General features: G+C 38.8%; 1 protein-coding gene and 1 long non-coding RNA gene across 2 annotated transcripts in view; both read right to left on the bottom strand.

Annotated features, from left to right (window-relative positions):
• LOC148217070 (uncharacterized) overlaps positions 1 to 310 on the bottom strand; it is a 47,641-nt gene extending 47,331 nt beyond the window's left edge. Inside the window, exon 1 of the long non-coding RNA XR_015796001.1 lies at positions 187 to 310. This is a non-coding gene — a long non-coding RNA (uncharacterized LOC148217070). The remainder of the gene's footprint in view (positions 1 to 186) is intronic.
• Positions 311 to 5,753: 5,443 nt separating this feature from the next.
• On the bottom strand, positions 5,754 to 17,214 carry GJA1 (gap junction protein alpha 1). Its single transcript, XM_007431733.4, has 2 exons — positions 16,978 to 17,214; positions 5,754 to 9,270 (listed from the first exon to the last, which is right to left on the bottom strand). Exon 2 carries the CDS (start codon positions 9,252 to 9,254, stop codon positions 8,106 to 8,108), a length of 1,149 nt encoding a protein of 382 aa, XP_007431795.1. The 5' UTR covers positions 9,255 to 9,270; positions 16,978 to 17,214; the 3' UTR covers positions 5,754 to 8,105.
• Between the last annotated feature and the right edge of the window lie 1,148 nt (positions 17,215 to 18,362).

Below are 18,362 nucleotides of genomic sequence, written 5' to 3'. Positions count from 1 at the left end.
ATTGTGGCAAGGACATTTGAAGAAGGAAAATGCATTGCCTTCCCTTCAACGCATTACAAGGTGAAATGCATGGCCTATGCCTAACTAGTCATCACCACTCCTGTGATTGATGCATTTATATGCCTGCTTTCAGTTTTTCTTGAGCTTTATGGCAAGGTACAGTGGATTTGAGCCTTAGCTACTTACCACCTGATGTTCCTGTCACTTCTGTCAATGCAGAACACAAGCATTTCATTAAGGAATAAAGCACATCCGTTGTGGTTCCTCAGGCCAAGGAGCTGGCACCCAGCTGTCAAGGAAGGCAGAATCTAGGCATGAAAAATAACATGGTCAGGCCTTGTTTTGGCTAGTTAGCGGGGGGGGGGGGAATCACAAGAGCAACAGAGCAGTTGATGAAAATGTAACCTTACATGTCCCCCAATCTAGAAACCAGAGTGGAAGGCTAATCTTCAGGCAAGTTAGAACAGCTTAGGCAGACAAGGCACCACTCCAAAACTACAGATTTTCCACACAGGGACTCTTTTCTTCTGTTCCTGTCAGCCCAAGGGAATAATAATACAGGTGTTTTTCTGTATTTGGGCCAAAAAGGAATGTCTCTTTCCTAGCAAACAGATGGGGCCAATTTACTTTTGCACTCAGAAGTTTGGACTCCTAAAAAATGCCACATTGCATATGGTAGTCAGAAACATTCATGAGGAGGCATCAGGGCTGCTATTTTCAATATGATATTATTGAGTATTATTATGGTTTTTTTTATCCCACCTTTTTTTAATCTATAACTCAAGGTGGTATACTATATACACTTACAATCACTTTAGAGCAGTGGTTCTCAACCTTGGAGACTTGAAGGTGTGTGGACTTCAACTCTCAGAATTTCCCATCCAGCATGCTGGTTGGGGAATTCTGGGAGTTGGAGTTCACACACCTTCAAGTCGCCAAGGTTGAAAACACTGTTTGGGGAGATTCTAATTCTTTGAAACTGACCATCTTGGTGATGCTGAAATAAATATTCGGAGACCCCAGTTTTGTAGTGTTGCACATTGTGTTTCTAAGACAGAACCCTAATTTATGTTTCTGTAAGCAGCAGACCTACTAGCTGTATTTATTTCTAAAATGGAAACATGAATCTTGGGGAATTACAAGATGAAAGCCCCAGTTTGGGTGTGAGATGAACCCCACCTTCCACCCCCAGGAGCAAACAGTACTATGATTAAGGGTTTATAAAACAGTTCCAGCTGGTCTGTTGCTAATTAACTGTGGTCAGCTTCATCCCTGCTTGCTTCACAGGGCCTACTGTCCAGGCTGGAAGAAAAGAAAAAGAGCTGAAAGATGGAAAACACGGTTGTCTGGGATGCTCTTAATGATGACATCATTAGTGTGTTGCAATGAAGGAAGTATTCAGAGTCAGTGACTCTGCAGCATAGGAGACAGATGGAGGAAAGTGTTTGTTTGTTTTAAAGATATTTTTACTGCAATGGTGGAGTAAAAGAAAGAGAAACAACTACTAAGCATAAATAAAAACATGGGAAAACTTTCTAGTGACACATTGTCCTCTTCCCTTCCGTTTGTTTCTAACCACAACCTAGATATTTATCCTTTACACTGAATATTGAAGATTATTGCTAGTATCTATTTAAGTCCTTCCATTTATAATTTTTGATTGATCTCATAACTTTTTTTCCCTATAAACCATATTCCAATGGTATAAACTTGCCTTGCTGTGTTATGTGTAGTATATCAGACAGCCATTCCTGCTTAAATTTGGTTAGACTTGTATTATGTCAGTTGACTTGTCTACGGTAAATTTTGCCATTTATGCATATTCTCCAATTTTGGTCTCCCAATCTAATATCATCAACAATGTGCCAAATTTGTTATTGCAGCTGTCAGCATATAACTTAGTAAACTGTGACATTTTTTCATTTATATTTTCTGGAATTATACTTAATAAAAATATTTGTGGTTTCAGTTCAAATTTTATTTTTAGGATTTTCTGAATATTTTGATATATTTCTTTCCAGTACTTTTGAGGTTTTTTACATAACCACCACATATGATAAAATGTCCCTTCTTTGTTACGACATTTCCAGCATTTATTGTTACATGATCTGTCTATCTTGTATTCATTGACCGAGGTATATACCATCTGTAAAACATTTTAGACCAATTTTCCCTTAAATTATAGCTTGGAGTAAATTTTATTGATTTTTTCCCCATAGCTTCTCTAGTGTTGTATTGTGATTATTTCTTTGAAGTTCTGCATCCACTTCATCATACAATTTTTGTCTTCTTCCATCTATGTCTTTCAGTAAAATTTCTAGATACACCCATATAGGTGAACTTGGTTTTGTATAAATGTTTCAATTCTGTCATTTTCCCTCCTTCTTCCTTGAAATCATTTTTGATTCAGCCAGCAATCTGCAAACACATCACCTGTGATAAATTCCTACCTTCATTGAGCAGTTCCTGCTGTGTCTTTAACCTGTTTCCTGAGTTTGGATGTACCATACCAGCATATGCAATTAAATCTTTCTTACTATAGTTGACCCTGAATAAAAGGTATTTGACAGTGAAGCTAATGGTGCTTTCCATTGGCCTGTCTGGCCTAGATGCGCTCCTTTCTATGATTCCATCAAAGCTTAGCAACTTGGCAGCTTAGGAGTCAGAATGGGAAAGATTCTTATGGATTCCAGCAATCACCAACTTTCACATAAAATGCTTGGCAAGCAAGAGCCAGTGGGGTTTAATGGTTAGAGCACAGGATTACCCCACCCAAGCCATAAAGCTAATTGGATTATGTTGGGACTGTCACTATCCCATGTTGCAAGAATAAAATTTGCATATTTCATATATATGTTAAAAAAAACAAAACTACTGTGTATGCCAACATGAGTTCTTAAAGAAAAAGCAGGGTATCAATGAAAGAAATGAAGTAATGAAATAAGAGTTGCAGTGGCTTGCTTTGGCAGATATCCAAGGTTCTCTTTTATTTTCCTCCCCTTTTATTTCCTCCTTAATGTGCTATGCCTTTATCTTTATATTGAAAGTCTGGCCAGCAGAGTCTATAACAACAGCCAAACTTAGGTCTCCTTTCATTTTCTCCCTTTAAGGTGTTTGTGTAGCTTACCTAAGGATGGAAATACTGTAGATTCAATCTTAAAGATGGATTTTATATTTTCAAAAAAAGGTGATCAAAAATGATTTGCTTCTTCCTTCTTCCCAGGAAAGCCCCTGGTGTAACTCAGAGTTTCTCAACCTTGGCAACTTGTAGATATGTGGACTTCAACTCCCAGAATTCCCCAGCCAGAATTCCCAAAATTGGGAACTGAAGTCCGCACATCTACAAGTTGCCAAGGTTGAGAAACATTGGTGTAACACCATCTCTGTCCTTGTTAAGATCTAGTGGCCATGTCTTCAGATGCTTCAAGATGGTAACCTGCACTAAGATTGTAACCTAGTCTTGATAAGTTTCAAACATCAGCATCTTTCTTTCCAAACATTTTTCTGGGGTTTTTTTCCTAAATAATAATAATAATAATAATAATAATAATAATAATAATAATAATAATAATAATAATAAAAAAAGCTATCCTGCCAAATTAAGAAAAAGAAAAGCTGAAATCTTAAAAGCTTGCAAAACATTCTATAAAATTTATGCTGGTTTGTGGATTATCTTTTGTCAGTAATAGGGCCCTTTCCCAACAGTGGTTTGCATGTATCTGCAGTCAGCTAATGGATGTAAGCTGAACCTGCTGGCCTTTGTACATTATAACATATTGTCTTATTCATATTTAAATCCAGAAAGGACTTGTTGAAGACCTTCTCTGTTTGAAATAGTAATCTACCCTTTGGGGGAAATTATAGATTTCGGTTAAGGATCTGTCTAAAATTAAGAGCAGTAAAAATATACTATAGTATAGCAAAATAATTTCAACAAGATGTTCTGCAAAGCCAAAAATCAGTGTCTGCGTCTTCATGTGAAATGTTTTGCAGTTTCTCAGGAGGAGAAATCTAGGCATGGTCTGTTGTTCTGTAAGGAGTGGCAGAAGGAAACTGAGGACAGAAATTAATGACAGAAATGTCTAGTTCTGAAACTAACTTAGAATGATGAGTTTCAAAAGGAATGTTCTGGCATAAAATCATTTTAAGGATAGGGAACCATAGCCCTTCAGATGTTTGGAAGCTGTAATTCAGCAATATCTGGAAAGCCATTGATTCCCCACCTGTGGTTAGTTTTGTACTTTCACATTGTGCCAAGTCATAATAAAACAGAGTTTACAAACCACAATGGCTGGGTTTTCACATCACACTAAGTTATCATAGCTTTCTGTATTGCTTCTGAAATCCACCTTGGATCATAGAAGGCTTAATACAGAAAGTTTGACCATGATCACCTGAAAGATGATATACTAATCTTTTTTGGGAATGGAAAATTGAAAGCTCTGTCCATCGCTAACACTATACCTTGTGCATTTAGAGATTTTTGAATCATGATGTCCCCACACAGATAATAAGGTTGGAAAATAAAAGAATTCAAGAAAGATTAAGTTAGCTACTATAGCTTCCCAGTATAAGAAAAGGCAAGCAGTTTCCTCCAAGGTGATAATAAGGTTTAAATGCAAGGCAACTCCATTTCAGTGTTGTTCTTGAGTTTACCCCAAAATACTGTTTACTATATAAGCTGACATTAAAGATTCTCAAACTATGGCTTGTGTCTTCCAGCAGGTCACAAATGACTTTAAGGTGGGAGGTTGCAATTAAAAAACAAACTGATCAGGCTTGTCCAAAGCAGGAAGGTGGATCTGGGGTGTGTTTTGGGAGACTGCTAAACCTGTGCAAAGCCATCTGTCAAAACCATTTGCCAGGCCTAGCGGTACTTATTGACGGATGTCTCCCCACTGGCTGGTGACTTCTGGCTAGTACATCTGTAGTTTTTGAATTGGCTGTAGATGTGTACATATTACTGAGCTTCAATCTTTTTATCTGTTATTTTTACATTTGAGCCTTTTCATTTTGAATTTTAAGAGAAAAGTTAAATACACCCAATCTACCAGTAGTGGTGATAAGCCTAAATCTAGAGAGTATGATGAACGTTACCCCTTTCAGTATGTGGTATATTACTTGTTGCCCAGCCCTAATCCATTAGTTTAATTCATAAGGTTTACACAAATTCATTTATCATTTTGGGGCTGGGAGGCACAGTACTGCAGCACCTGCATTAAAGGGAAAAAAATCTTGACCTATAGGCTGATCCAATGAAGCATTCGGTTGATTTTAATTTCACGTGTAAATGACATAGTATTTTAAGGCATTGTCTGAGAGCTTAATTAAAGTAGCTCCCTAAATATGGAAACAGGTGGTCTAAGGGTGGACGCGTATTCCCTTGCCCCCAAAAAGGACTCAACCACAAATTTGCTTGTTTCTTTCAAAGTCTGAAACTTGGAAAGAATCTTTGCTGTCCTATAGCTACCACTTCTTTACATAACCAGGCCCAGTTTGCCTGTTTTTAGTTTATCTCACACTGTGCAGCACAATTTTTAACTATCCTACTTAATGAGTGGCTATGTGAACACTTGCACACTAGTAAAGTGTAAGTTGGCCTAATAATGAATAAATTGCCTTTATATGGATTTTCATTTTTCAATCCCACTTACAGCATAGGAAATGCCACCAATGAAACCTGTAGCCAAGCTTCCCACTTAATACTTAAGGCCAAGTTAAACAGACACACAAAATGACTATTGACAAACCAGTTTATACTAAATTAAAACTTTATTGACTAAGGTTTGTTCTCCAGACAATGTGATTTGATAAACTATGGCGGTATGCATGCAATCAATGAGCTTGACAAGTTTTAAAAGTGAATATCAAACAACTTAGTAAAACATATTAGATAAACACTTAAATCTGTGTTGCTGCAAAATGAAACCAAGGCTATGTTCCTGCCTGAACTGTGTTGAACTAAAAGGCACTGTGGTTGAAAATGGAAAATAAACACTGGTATATTTCCTTAGTATATATTTCAAATAAATTAGAATTGTACTCTTTCAGCCTCACTTACACCCCAACAAAAATGTGTGCAAATATTAAAACTGTCACTAAGCAAGAATGGACTATTAAAAGTGAACTGAACCATGTTATTATTGAGATAATTTATAAGTGAACAGCAAGTGTGACATTCTTGATACCGTAAAATCAGCATAGGGATGTATTATTAGTACAGCTCAAAACAGTTTGTGTTAGGATCCATTTACACCATCCAATGAGGTTACAGTGCAGTTATTAATTGCTCCACCTCTCAAGCGATCACATGATAACTGCAGCTACTGCACAATATACATGGATGTGTAATTTATCCTCAAGTCTCTCACATTATTGGCAGGCTAACAACCCTTCCCTCTCCCAATACTACCATCACTGTTATTCAAGCATAAATTATAAGAAGTTGGAGAAACAAGCAGAATCTTTCCTTAATTTTAAGGAAAGAAAAATAATTCATAATTGCAGAAGTATGCGACTTTGAATGTTTTACTCACAATTTTTATTGAGGCAAAACTTCTGGTTGGAATGCAAATGAAAGGTTTTCAAAAGCCATCAGGACTTAAAATGATATTCTTAATTTGTGAGATACATTTACCATAAAATATATGGAAATATCATTAAAATTCTTTAAAAGAATATCTGATTTGTTTGCACTGCTGGAATCTTTTAATGTAAACAGGATAGTGACCCATAATATCCCAGAATAGTTAACCATTTTGTGGGCATATCAGTGTAATCGTATAGCGACCACAAATAACTGTAGTTATAATGGCTATGATTCCAACCACAGATTTGTCAACCCCCCTGCTGCTGGTGGAACTTAACAGTGAAAAGATTTGCACCTGATAGATGACAGCATCAGACAAAAATGACTTCATTGTCCACCTTCACATTTTGTAGCTAGTAATTAGTGAATGCTACAGTAGGGTTCTCACATCACACTGAGCCATTTTGCAGTTTGTTGCTTAGTGTGTTATGTGGTAGGGTAGGATAAGTTCTCTTTGGGGGCAGTAAAATGCAGATGGAAACCATAGTTGTTTGTCGGCTTGCTAACTGCAGCCAGAGTTTCCAAAGATGTATGCCTGTGAGTGCATGGTCTGTTTGTGGTTTCTAGCTGATTCTTGGTTTGGTTTCATATCCCTCCCAAGCTTCTAAGCCATTCACCGAGAGGTATGGCAAAACCAAGTTTTTAAAAGAAGAGAAAACAGCAAGAGTAAGACAAACAACCCATGATTCCTCTGATCATCTGCAAAACTGTTTCTGTCTTGTTTCAGGGTGGGTCACCCAGCCATAGCTAAAAATAATGAGGCTTGCCGTAGCATCCTATATGTGGTTGACAGAATCTTGCAGTAGTGGTAGAATGAAATCTAATAAAATGGAAAAACCCTTGAACTGATTCCCTAACTTAGATTGGCAGATCTGAAACAGAGGAAGAAAATGGTCAAAGCATATTGGGTGGGCCTTGTCTGAAATGTAGTTGATTGATTCCAGGGAAACATATAACTGCATGACAAGTTCATCCCAGGAAATTGTCCTTCAAAGTGCACATTTTAGCAATGGAATGTTCTTAATAGGAAAACGATCAATATCTGACTTAAGGCTGCCAGTTGTTCAGTAAAAGAATGATATCTCCATTTCATCCTAAACCATCCCCCCAATTTTATTTCAGTGTAACCTTTCTTAGTATAACAAAAATGAAACTTTTTAGAAAACTCAACATATTATAAACATACATTTCCTGACATTTTATAATCTTTCTAAAACAAAACAAAAACCACCTCCCCTAATGTTGTGTTGACTAAGTTTTTCTTTTAAACCAGCTACTTTAAATACCAGCATGTGCTGCTCTTCCCCACATCGCCCAGCTTCCCAGTTAACCCCCCCCAAAAATCCAAAGTTTTTTTTTTTTTTAATATATATATATAATTATATATTGCTTGTTAAAATCTCCTGGCTGAGATTGTTAAAGTACCACCTCCATGGGAACCACATGAACACCACATTCGCATCTGCTAATGCAATTCGTATTTCATAGTCGCATTAAGTATTGCAATTACAAAGGGTTAGATCTCCAGATCGTCAGGTCGTGGTCTGCTGCTGGCTCGACTGCTGGCTCGACTTGGTGGCCGTTGGTCTACAGCTGTGAGAGGCTGGAGCTCATGGCCAGAGCCCACTTTTTTGGTGTTCTCAGGCTCATCATTAAATTCAAAGTTCTGGGCGTGTGAGTTGGAAATGGTGCTCCCAGCCTGTCCAATCCTGTTCTGTTCAGCACTGTAGTTTGCCCAGTTTTGTTCACTGGCTTGTTTATTGTAATTGCGACAGGATGATGTATTGTTCCTATCTCCAGTCACAAGCTTGTATCCTGGTGGAGACATAGGAGACAAGGGGGCAGTTGGAGAGGAGCACCCATTGAAGTAGGCATATTTTGGAGATCCACATTCCTTGGAGGGACTTAAGCCGCTGTTGGGAGAGAAAGGATCGCTTTTGGACTTCATGCGATCTTTAATGCTCTTGAGGGTGACGTAAAAAATCTCAATGATGTTGAGGGTCAAAGAGACAATAGATACTACCAGCATGAAAATAATAAAAATAGTTTTCTCTGTGGGACGAGAGAGGAAGCAATCCACCTTGTGCGGGCATGGTACCCGTTCGCAAGTGTAGATGGCTTGCAGGGTGAATCCATAGATATACCACTGTATAAGCACAAAGGCCACCTCAAAGATAGATTTGAAAATGATGCTGATGATGTAAGTACGGAGCAGCCCACCACGCATTTTGACCTTACCATGTTCTTCAATCCCATACTTGAATTTCTTAATTTCTATCTGCTTTAGGTGGAGGTCTACATTTACTCCCTCACTTTGGACCACCTTGAGCTCTTCCTCTTTCCTGTTTAGTTTCTCTTCTTTTCGCATCACATAGAAGACATGTGCTAAATACAAAAGAGTTGGCACTGAAACAAAAATGAATTGCAGCACCCAGAAACGCACATGAGATATCGGAAATGATTTGTCATAACAGACATTTTCACAACCTGGTTGTTGAGTGTTGCATCGGAAAGCTGACTGCTCATCTCCCCAAGCAGACTCCACTGCTGTTCCCAGAAGCAAGATTCGGAAAATGAAAAGGACAGAGAGCCACACCTTTCCTCCAGCAGTAGAATAGGCTTGGACTTTGTCAAGGAGCCTACCAAGAGCACTCCAGTCACCCATCTTGTCTACCTGCTTCCTAAAAGAGAACAAAGGAAAGAGCTGAAGCAGGGCCTGCACAATTCATTCATGATGTTCTTAAAAGAGATATTCTGTATGCATGTGTGATCATACATGGAATTTGCATGAGATCAACAAAGACAACTGGATCATATTCATATGACTATGTAGTTTGGTTATCAATAGGAAAGTTAGGGACTTGTTGTTTGGGATCTTCACACTTTATGTTTAACATTTTCTCATGTGATGAAACAAGACCAAAAATCTGGAAATTTTATTGCACAAGTCTGTGCTCTTTGGAGTATATGTGAGTACACCTTCTTCAAATGGATTTTTTTTTTTTATCCTGTGAGTTCCAGTAAGGAAGATGCACTGTAGGTCCCAACCCACAGGGAATGTTGCCATCACGGGCACTTCTCTGGAGCACTTCCCTCCTTTGGAACAACATACCTCTAACCCTAACATATTTACTTTGACTCAAGACACACTACAGTGGGATAACACATATTTACTGTATACTGATTACCTTGGGGGCCAGAGGGTTTCTGGGTTTATTTTTTTATGCTGAAAGAGAGAACCAATGGGCTAGATTCTGGCTTGCACTCTGTGGAGCTGTGTGGCAATTGGAAGAAAGGTTGGAACAATAGTTTTCACGGATTCTTCCTTTTCACTGCAGCTCCTTATGCTTCCAGAAACAGTATCAGAAGATGCAAGAGAATCATTAGCCCCTCTCTTCTTCCATCAGAAAGTCTCTGCTGTATCCAAATTTCCTCCATGAATCCAATCTTAGGTGCTATGATGTCAAAATCCTTTCCATATGAAAGGTGTTGTTAAATTATAGTCACATGGGCTGAAAGGTCAATGTCCCCTATACAGCATGTGTGTGGAAGCTTCTGCAACCTGAATGCTGAATGTAACCAACTGTGATACTTATCCTTGAAAAGCTTCATTTCCCTGTTAGTCTGAGAAAGAACCATTTCTTTTCCTCTAAGAAAGGGTTTCTATTGAGAAACACTGATCTAAGGTTAAAAACCTTTTGATTTCATTAATTTGTTTCCTGGTGATTTTACAATATGCCATTATCCACTCCATTCTAGGATCAGTGGATTTCTTTATCATATACCCAGTTTAGACTGAAACTGAAATTGAAAACAAAAGTATTATTCCAGGGAAGCTTGAGAATAAAGTATACTGATCAAGCAACCAATCCTGATCAGGCCCATTACTAAGGAAAATTTAGTTCACATTTTTTTCTATTTAATTCAACGACAGCAATATTTCTTTTCAATTTAACACTGATTTTTAAAGTTGTTCTAACAGGAAAAATAATTTCATTGCTTCCCTAGGCTGCCAGAAGAGGAGAAAAAAGTCTTGTACGAATTACTCAAACAATTCTAAGAAACAAATGTTTTTCAACAATGATTCACTTTAAAAATTCTTATAACTATCAATGCCTGTGCAGAAGATTCTCAGTGAGATACATTTTTAATGAGACCAGGGATTCTATTTTTGACTTTAGGCAATCTGTATGGTGTCTCAAATGATAATATTTGGGTTGATTGATTTGATTCATATCCTACTTTTTTGTTTATACAACACTCATGTACACTTAATGATTACATTGAGATTTCAATCCTAAACATATATACTTACCACTGTGCTCCATTGATTGAACACAGTGGGACTTCTCTAATTAAACACACATACAAATGTGCTGTATGTAGGCTGCTCGTGTCCTATTCTACAGAATCCTGCTTTATTTTTTTATACTATTTTATTTAACTTGGTATATTGCCAATGGCTGGAGTCTCTCTTTTCAATCCTTTGTTTGAAGGACAGGCTAAGGACAGTCCTCTATTCAATGGCATCCTCTCTTTGAACAGCTCTCCACCCAAGGATGCTGTAAAGTTAAATAATCCTAAGAAGAGAAAATCACCAAGAGCCTTGAAAGTGCCCATCCAGAGATAGTTAACATTTCATTTGCATCTATATATACATTAATATACAACTCTGAAAGATATGTTCTGTTCCATGGGGGTGCTAAGCATTTCATCTTCTGGATAAGTGACTACCAGAGACTACCAGACACACATATAAGCCAAAATGAACTCAACAGGATCTGCTTCCAAATCAGCCTGCATAGGTTTGAGATGCAGTTTACCTTCCCTTAATTTATTACAAAAGCATTTGTCCTGATGTTAGCATTATTTAAAAAAAATTAGGTATTGCAAGGGTTTGAAGTTCTTATATATTTCAATGGTTGACCAGGCAATGGCATTCTTCCTTGCTGCTTTGAATGTTTTTTTTAAAAAAGAACAGAACAACTGGATAGAATAAAATTAAAAAGAACACACTGCATTAGTTTAAATGTAATGGAAGGGCTTTTCATATTAGGTAGTTTAAAAATTCAGTCACAATATCATACTTATTTACCAGAGATCCAGTGGATTTCTTTATGATGCCTTCTTCATTATAAACTGTATATAATATAAATTAAATAAACTGTCTGCCATCTTAGTTGGCCATTTCAGTTTTAACATGCTCACTTGGAAGATAGTCCCCAGAACCTTCCCAAGAAATGTGTTTCAATTATTGAGCAAAATGGTGATTATAAGTGCATGTATTTGAACACACATACTAGGAAAATCAGCATGAGTTAGAAAGAGTTAACATTTAATTTGTTGCCCAGGCCTCCAGCTGCATATATTAAACATCTCCAGTGAGAAATGCTATGTTTGAGATACTCTTGAGTGAGTGGAAAAGATCTGATCTGTGGCACTCAGTCTATGAGTACTATTCTCCACTTGCAAATTATCTCTTGACGCAATCAGAGAATCAAAAGGAAGCATGAGTTAATTCCTAGCAGTGCCCGTAAATCTTTTCCTTCTCTGGAAGTCATACTTTGCATAATCAAAGATGTTTGGAAAGTAATCAGGTGGGAATTACTGCATGATTCACTTCTATAATACAGAAATCCCTTCTTACTTTAGAGACGTATCAACCATAGACCTACAACAGGTATAAATACTGTGGAGGAAGACAATATACCAAATTCAAAGAGCTGTCAAACTTTGTCACTATTGAAAAAGTTAATGCTTGTGGTATCAACTGATTTTAAAAGGGATACACATTTCTAGTGTTCCTTTTAAGATGACAAGCCTTGAAATATGATAGTTGGGACAATACATGACGATCTTTGAAATAAGATGACTCTCAGGGTTCATATTTTCAATACCCATACAGGATTGAATATAAATAAATATCAAAACCCTCTTCCTAAACATTTAGCCTGTCTTCTTTCTGATGTTATCTTGGCTATTAGCATACTACTGCTGTCACAAATTATGTTTTGCAACACTTTGCTGACTTGCACCTGGCACAGCCTACACCTGTGCTGTCACAGCAAGCCTTCAACTGGTTTAGGCATTAAAAAGCACCTTGATTTCTTCTATGCCACTTGTGCCACAAGACAATACTCATCACACAGGAAGAAAATAAAAGAGAACTGATGATCTAATCAATAGAGAGTTGAATTTGTATCTCACTCATGGAAAATTAAAGATTGTAGGCATAATTTTATAAAGAAGGAAAGATTGCTCACATTTATAATCCAGGAGTCAGTCCTAAACCAGAAAACTATCTGAGCTACTTTTCTAGAAAAATGACCCCCTGAGGAAGCAACTTCCCATTTTGCCTACCACAAAATGCAATCTTACATGCAACAGTGAGAGAAAGGATTCACATGGATTTCTCCCCCATTCTGCTTCTTTACACAGAAGCTTGCCATGCTGTTGGCTGGGTGCTTTGGTTCACAGCCAAGCATGTGGGAAGCATCTGTGGAAAATGCAATGTTCCTTTCCCTCTGTGGCAATCACGCTTTCATTTTTGCCAAGCCAGATGTGAATAGTGTACAGCCAACTGTGTTGACGCTGCTGTCAGACTTACACAGCCGGTCAGGGGACAGCCAAAGGTAGAACTGGATGTTGTGATCCCAACAACCAGCCTAACATGCAGTTATTGCTGAAGCTGGCTGGTAGTGCAGGACTGTCACATCCATTGGTCAACTTTTGAAGGGCAGGAAAGTTGAAGTTACAGCTCTCCACAGAGTGCCCTCACTCTACATTTATTCCTTCTCCAGTAATGATGGACCAGTTAAGACAGGGATCTTCAGCAGGAAAGATGAGACTGCCACGTCTGAATGGCTAAAGCAGCAGGCCCGATCTGATAATGGACCTGTCCTTGTGTTTCTTTTAAAAGAAAAAAAGCAAGTAGAAAAATGAAGGAAGTTGGTCCACGAATCATATTACATGGTTCATGTTCTCCAGGATGTGCAATGAAGCTAAGTATCTATGTTGATAATTGAATGGAGTCTCAGGACACACAGAAGTCCTGGTCATAGCTGTGTGGTGTTTGTGATGCAGAGTACTGTATGTGTGAGCTTTTGCAGTTGAACAATTAGCTCTTTGATAGAAAAGGCTACAGAAAATCAATAAAAAGAGAGTTCCAAGGATTGAAACATGTGGACACTGCACTGTAGATGCAATGACAAAGATACAGTAGTTAGACCACCTTTCTTCATGTGGCACTCTCCAGAATGCTGGATTATTACATATAATCCTCCCAGACATCATAGATTGCTAGATGAATAGCAAAATAGGACCAGTAATTAAGAAATAGGGGAAAGTTGAATACAAATACGGTACAAGCGATCCATACAGATGGATAGTAGAGAATTTAATACTGGAAGATGTCTTGGCTGATAGTTACTGTTTCCTTTTGAAAATCCAAATAACCAAGAAATCCTTCCAAAAGCCTTTGTAATAAGAATACAAATCCGGCTACAGCAGAGACCTGAAAGGACCCTAATGTATAAGATTATTGCTAAGCCAGTCTGTTATGGTTAGAGAAGTGGATTTGGCTCAGGGAGACCCAAGTTCAAATTCTCACTCAGCCATAAGCTCATTGTGCTATCCGGAGCCAGTCACCATTCTCAGTCTAATCTGCCTAACACAGTTTTTTTTTGGGGGGGGGAGGGGGAAAGGGAATGGGAGGTGGAGATTTTCAAACACCACCTGAAGGAACTTGGAGAGAAAGGCTATAAATGTAAAAAATACAGGAAATGAATTTGATCAGGTAGGTGAATGTGATCCGTAAGCACAGAAATGAGGCAGTACAAGTCTTTTTCACAGTATTAAGAGATTGCTGTTGCCATCTAGTGATTTTATGGAGTTCTGCAGCCCAGATCTGATAGCCCTAGTAATATTACATCTAAATCCTATCCTGTGGCTGAAACTACAAATGTTTGCTAAAGAGCAATGTCTCTTGAGACCCCTGCAACAAAAGAAAAGAAAAGAAAAGAAAAGAAAAGAAAAGAAAAGAAAAGAAAAGAAAAGAAAAGAAAAGCACGCTGGGTGGCACGAGCAGGTTATTGTCCTTTAGGGGTATGCAGTTTTCTGCAGCAATGTTTTTTTTAAAAAAAATATAGTTGGGTCGACTGGGTAGGCACATATATATTATGTATATACTTGTGTGTGTGCCTAGCATCTGGTTGGCAGGCAGCTTAACCTACATATGTATAACTGAGTAAATCATAAAACTCAAAAAGACTTACTCATAGTAAATTTGCATTATATTTGCAATGCTGAGTGAAAACGCCAGGCTCATTTACTGCAACATTAAATCTCATCGGATGCAATAAAAATTACTACTTAGGTCTGATACCAAGCTATAAATCTGACCTCCCCTGCTACACAATTAGAACTGCAATCTTTAAAGTTACACTAAGGTGTAAGCTTCATTGAATACAGTCTTAGTCACTAAGTCTTGCTTTCTTGTTCATCTCCAAATTCTCTTAAGGCTACTTATCTTATGAGCCTCATTTGCCCATCTATAAAATGGGAACAGTACTCACTTTAGAAAAGTTTATTTTTTTGCAAAATTCTTTTACCCATTCAAAGTACAAGTTTTGTTTGTTGATTTATATCCCATCGTATTTCTCCTTTCCTTCAAAACTTCAAGGAAGCTAATCTCTCCACCACCACAGCCCCGAAATCACTCAGTTTCCATTGCTCAGATTGGGCCTCCACCTAAGTCTCCCCAAACCCAGATCAACTGCTCAGCCACAACACAGCACTTACTACTTCTTACTGAACAAACTTTATCCTTATTGATTAAAAGTGTATTTCTTTTAAGAAACAGGGCGTCTAATTTCTTTCCCCTTTGGAATTCTACGCACGCATCTCTCATTTGTAGGCTATCGAATGTATAATAACTTAGCACCCTTCCCAGAACTACAATAAACAGTTTCAAACTTTGGAGGCTCTGGAAATCCAGATGGTAACATGGCTGAAGAGACACCCCTTCCTTTACCTCCTCCCCCCCAAAAGATACAAGCAGATTTCTGAAACAGAGAGACACATTCTTCTGTTAGTTGACCTTGCTGACTTTAACAAAACTCTACCAACAAAACTCTACTAACATTCTTCTGTTTTTAAAATTGTGCGCACACCAGACTGACCAATGCAGTAGGGCAGAAGTAAAGGGAGAGGTTAGACTGGCATAAAATATTAAGAGGAGCAAAGGAAGAGCAGAGCAAAGGAGTTCGCTGAAACCAGATTCGTTGCTCTGGTTTTGAGCCTTCCTCAGCGACAAAAAACTGCCAATACTAACTGGAAGGTATAAAACGATTTTCCGTGCCTTCAGAAGAAACCAGCCAACAGAGACAGTGACTCTTCCTTCCAGTAATAAGTGACAATTACAATCAGATCCTAGGAACGTAGCCTGCCACAGCCAGATTACTAGTCCTTGAACGCCTGTCTTGTCCAATTTCAGGTTGCAACAATCAAAAGTTTGCGCTGAAGCTGCCAGCTGAGTAAGGCAGAAGCGATCCCGCCGCCCGGCGCGTGTGGGCTCCCAGGATTCAAGGCAACCCCGTCGCACGCAGCCTCGCTTCACGTCCTTATCCAAAGTTTGCATCTATTAGCGAGAAGGGAGGTGGAGGTGAAGCAGACCACGTGAAAAGTCATCCGATGAGTAGTTAACAACAGGAGAAGCAGCGTTTGAACAAAGCCCCTAATGAAGGACCATGCTTGATATGAACCAGAAAACACGAGTCACAATTTCCACATGAAAACAATACGTGTATGTGTGCAGTAAAGGATGGGGGGGGGGGGGAATTGAAGTAGTTATGATAGTTTCAGACTCCTAGAGAACCTTTTTAAAAGTAACTGAGAAATCACAAGAGATGGCTACAGCATGCCTTGGGTACCTGTCCTCAAAGTTGGGCGCTTATTCCCTGTAGAGAAAGAATGATTGTTGTACAAAAAGAAAAAAGAAACATTCTCCTTCAGTAAGTGAGGTGAAAACCAAACCAAATTATATACAGCGTGAAAGCTAAACTCCTAAACCATTAAACAAATGGCTCCTCCTGAAGTATGTTGGTTAATCTGGTAAATGTCCAGTCACCTTAAAAGCGTCCTGGAAGGAGGGAAGAAACCCATTATATCAAAGGTAACTATCACTGTTAGTGGGCAACATTAAAAAGCATACAAAAACATCTCATATTATATACTTATATTATATACTTATTTAAATTTAGTTCATATATATATATATATATATATATATATATATTTGTATTTAATTTTCCAATCACAAGTAACCATAATCTTTAAGAGAGTTGCTTGGAATGAACTCCAAGTCAAACTTTCCCCCCCTCCATCCTTACCTTCCTGGTCAGCAGGGAAGGACGTTAAAGCAAGTGCTTCAGTTCCTCAGAGGTTAACACTCAAATGCCTATTTCAGGCACTCAGACCTGCCTATTTAAACTTTAAAGTCTCCTGCTCTGTTGTCTGGTGGTGGTGGCTGGTGTCCTTCCTTCCCCTTTTGCCTGGAAGAAAAGTGCTGAGACCTCGTTTAGAGGGGAAGAAAAGAACACACCCTCCCACACATCCCGAACACCCCTTTTTTCACCCTTAACTTGAAGAACTGAGAGAGCTTTTTAAAAGTTTTCCAGCCACTAGCTGTGAGGGAGGAGCTGAAGAGGAGGGGTGAGAGCATTAGAGGTGGGACTGCCAGGGAGGGGAGGAGGAAGCTCAGAGAAGACACAGAAGCAGGAGACGGCTTGAAAAAAATGGGGGGAGAGACAGACAGACAGAGAGAGAGAGACTGAAGTGGCTGAGTAAGCACATACTTTTAAAGAATGGGGATACATGAAAGAGACCAAACTGGGATGGTATCCAGGCCTTCTCTTGCTGGAGGGAAGTGACACCACTTAATTTACTGCATGAAACACAACCCTCTAAAGGTGTGTGGAATGTCTGCATGTTGGGTTTGCCATGGGCCAGTGATGAGCTGAACTGGATTTCATCAGCAGCTGGCCTGCAGCAACTCTGGATCCAAAAAAAAAAAAAAATCTGGGAATTAGCAACAGAAGCCATGGCACCACAAACTGTGCGCGCATAATTCAGGGTGAATTCTCCCTGGGAAATTTCAAAAGATAGGACCGTAGGTGGAGAAAGACATCTGATGTGGTTTCCCCCTAGTGGCTGCCCTATGTTGGCTCTGATGCCTTCGGTGCTCTTTCTTGCAGCCTTTTTGCCTTTCTTCGCTTTTCTGAGTCCGCCCCCCCCCCCCCGCAGACTCTACACAATTGCAGAGTTTTCCAAGCATTGGAGGTGGGGGGACGATAAGGAAGACGGCCAAACCTGCTGCTGAAGAAATGCCGGCAGTCTTGGAATGGACATCTTGGCATGGAATAGCCAGCGATGACATAAAGCAAGGGCAACTCTCATATAATTGGACAGAAGTGCCAACGTCCTCGGAACTAAGTTTATTGTGTGGGAAACTATGAGAAGCAAGCTCAAGTTATATCAATCTTCATACTTGCAGTGATTTTTACACACACAAAACATGATCTGAGTATGTATGGGCATGTACGTTTGGGTGTATGTATTGGATAAATAAATAGCCTGGCTTTGAGTTCCAAAGAAGAGATGAGTTCCCCTTTAATACTGTTAAATATTATCTACCCTGAGATATACTATTAGATCCAACTTGTTAACTACTAGGAAACACAAACTAAGTTGGGCTTCCTGATTTCTACAGTGGCCA

The sequence above is a fragment of the Python bivittatus genome, unplaced genomic scaffold (genome assembly GCF_059951505.1).
Source record: "Python bivittatus isolate LINGU-HERP-01145 unplaced genomic scaffold, Pbiv_v1 ctg000020_np1212, whole genome shotgun sequence".
Taxonomy (NCBI): Eukaryota; Metazoa; Chordata; class Lepidosauria; order Squamata; family Pythonidae; genus Python; species Python bivittatus.
This window is presented reverse-complemented; position numbering and strand designations above follow the sequence as displayed.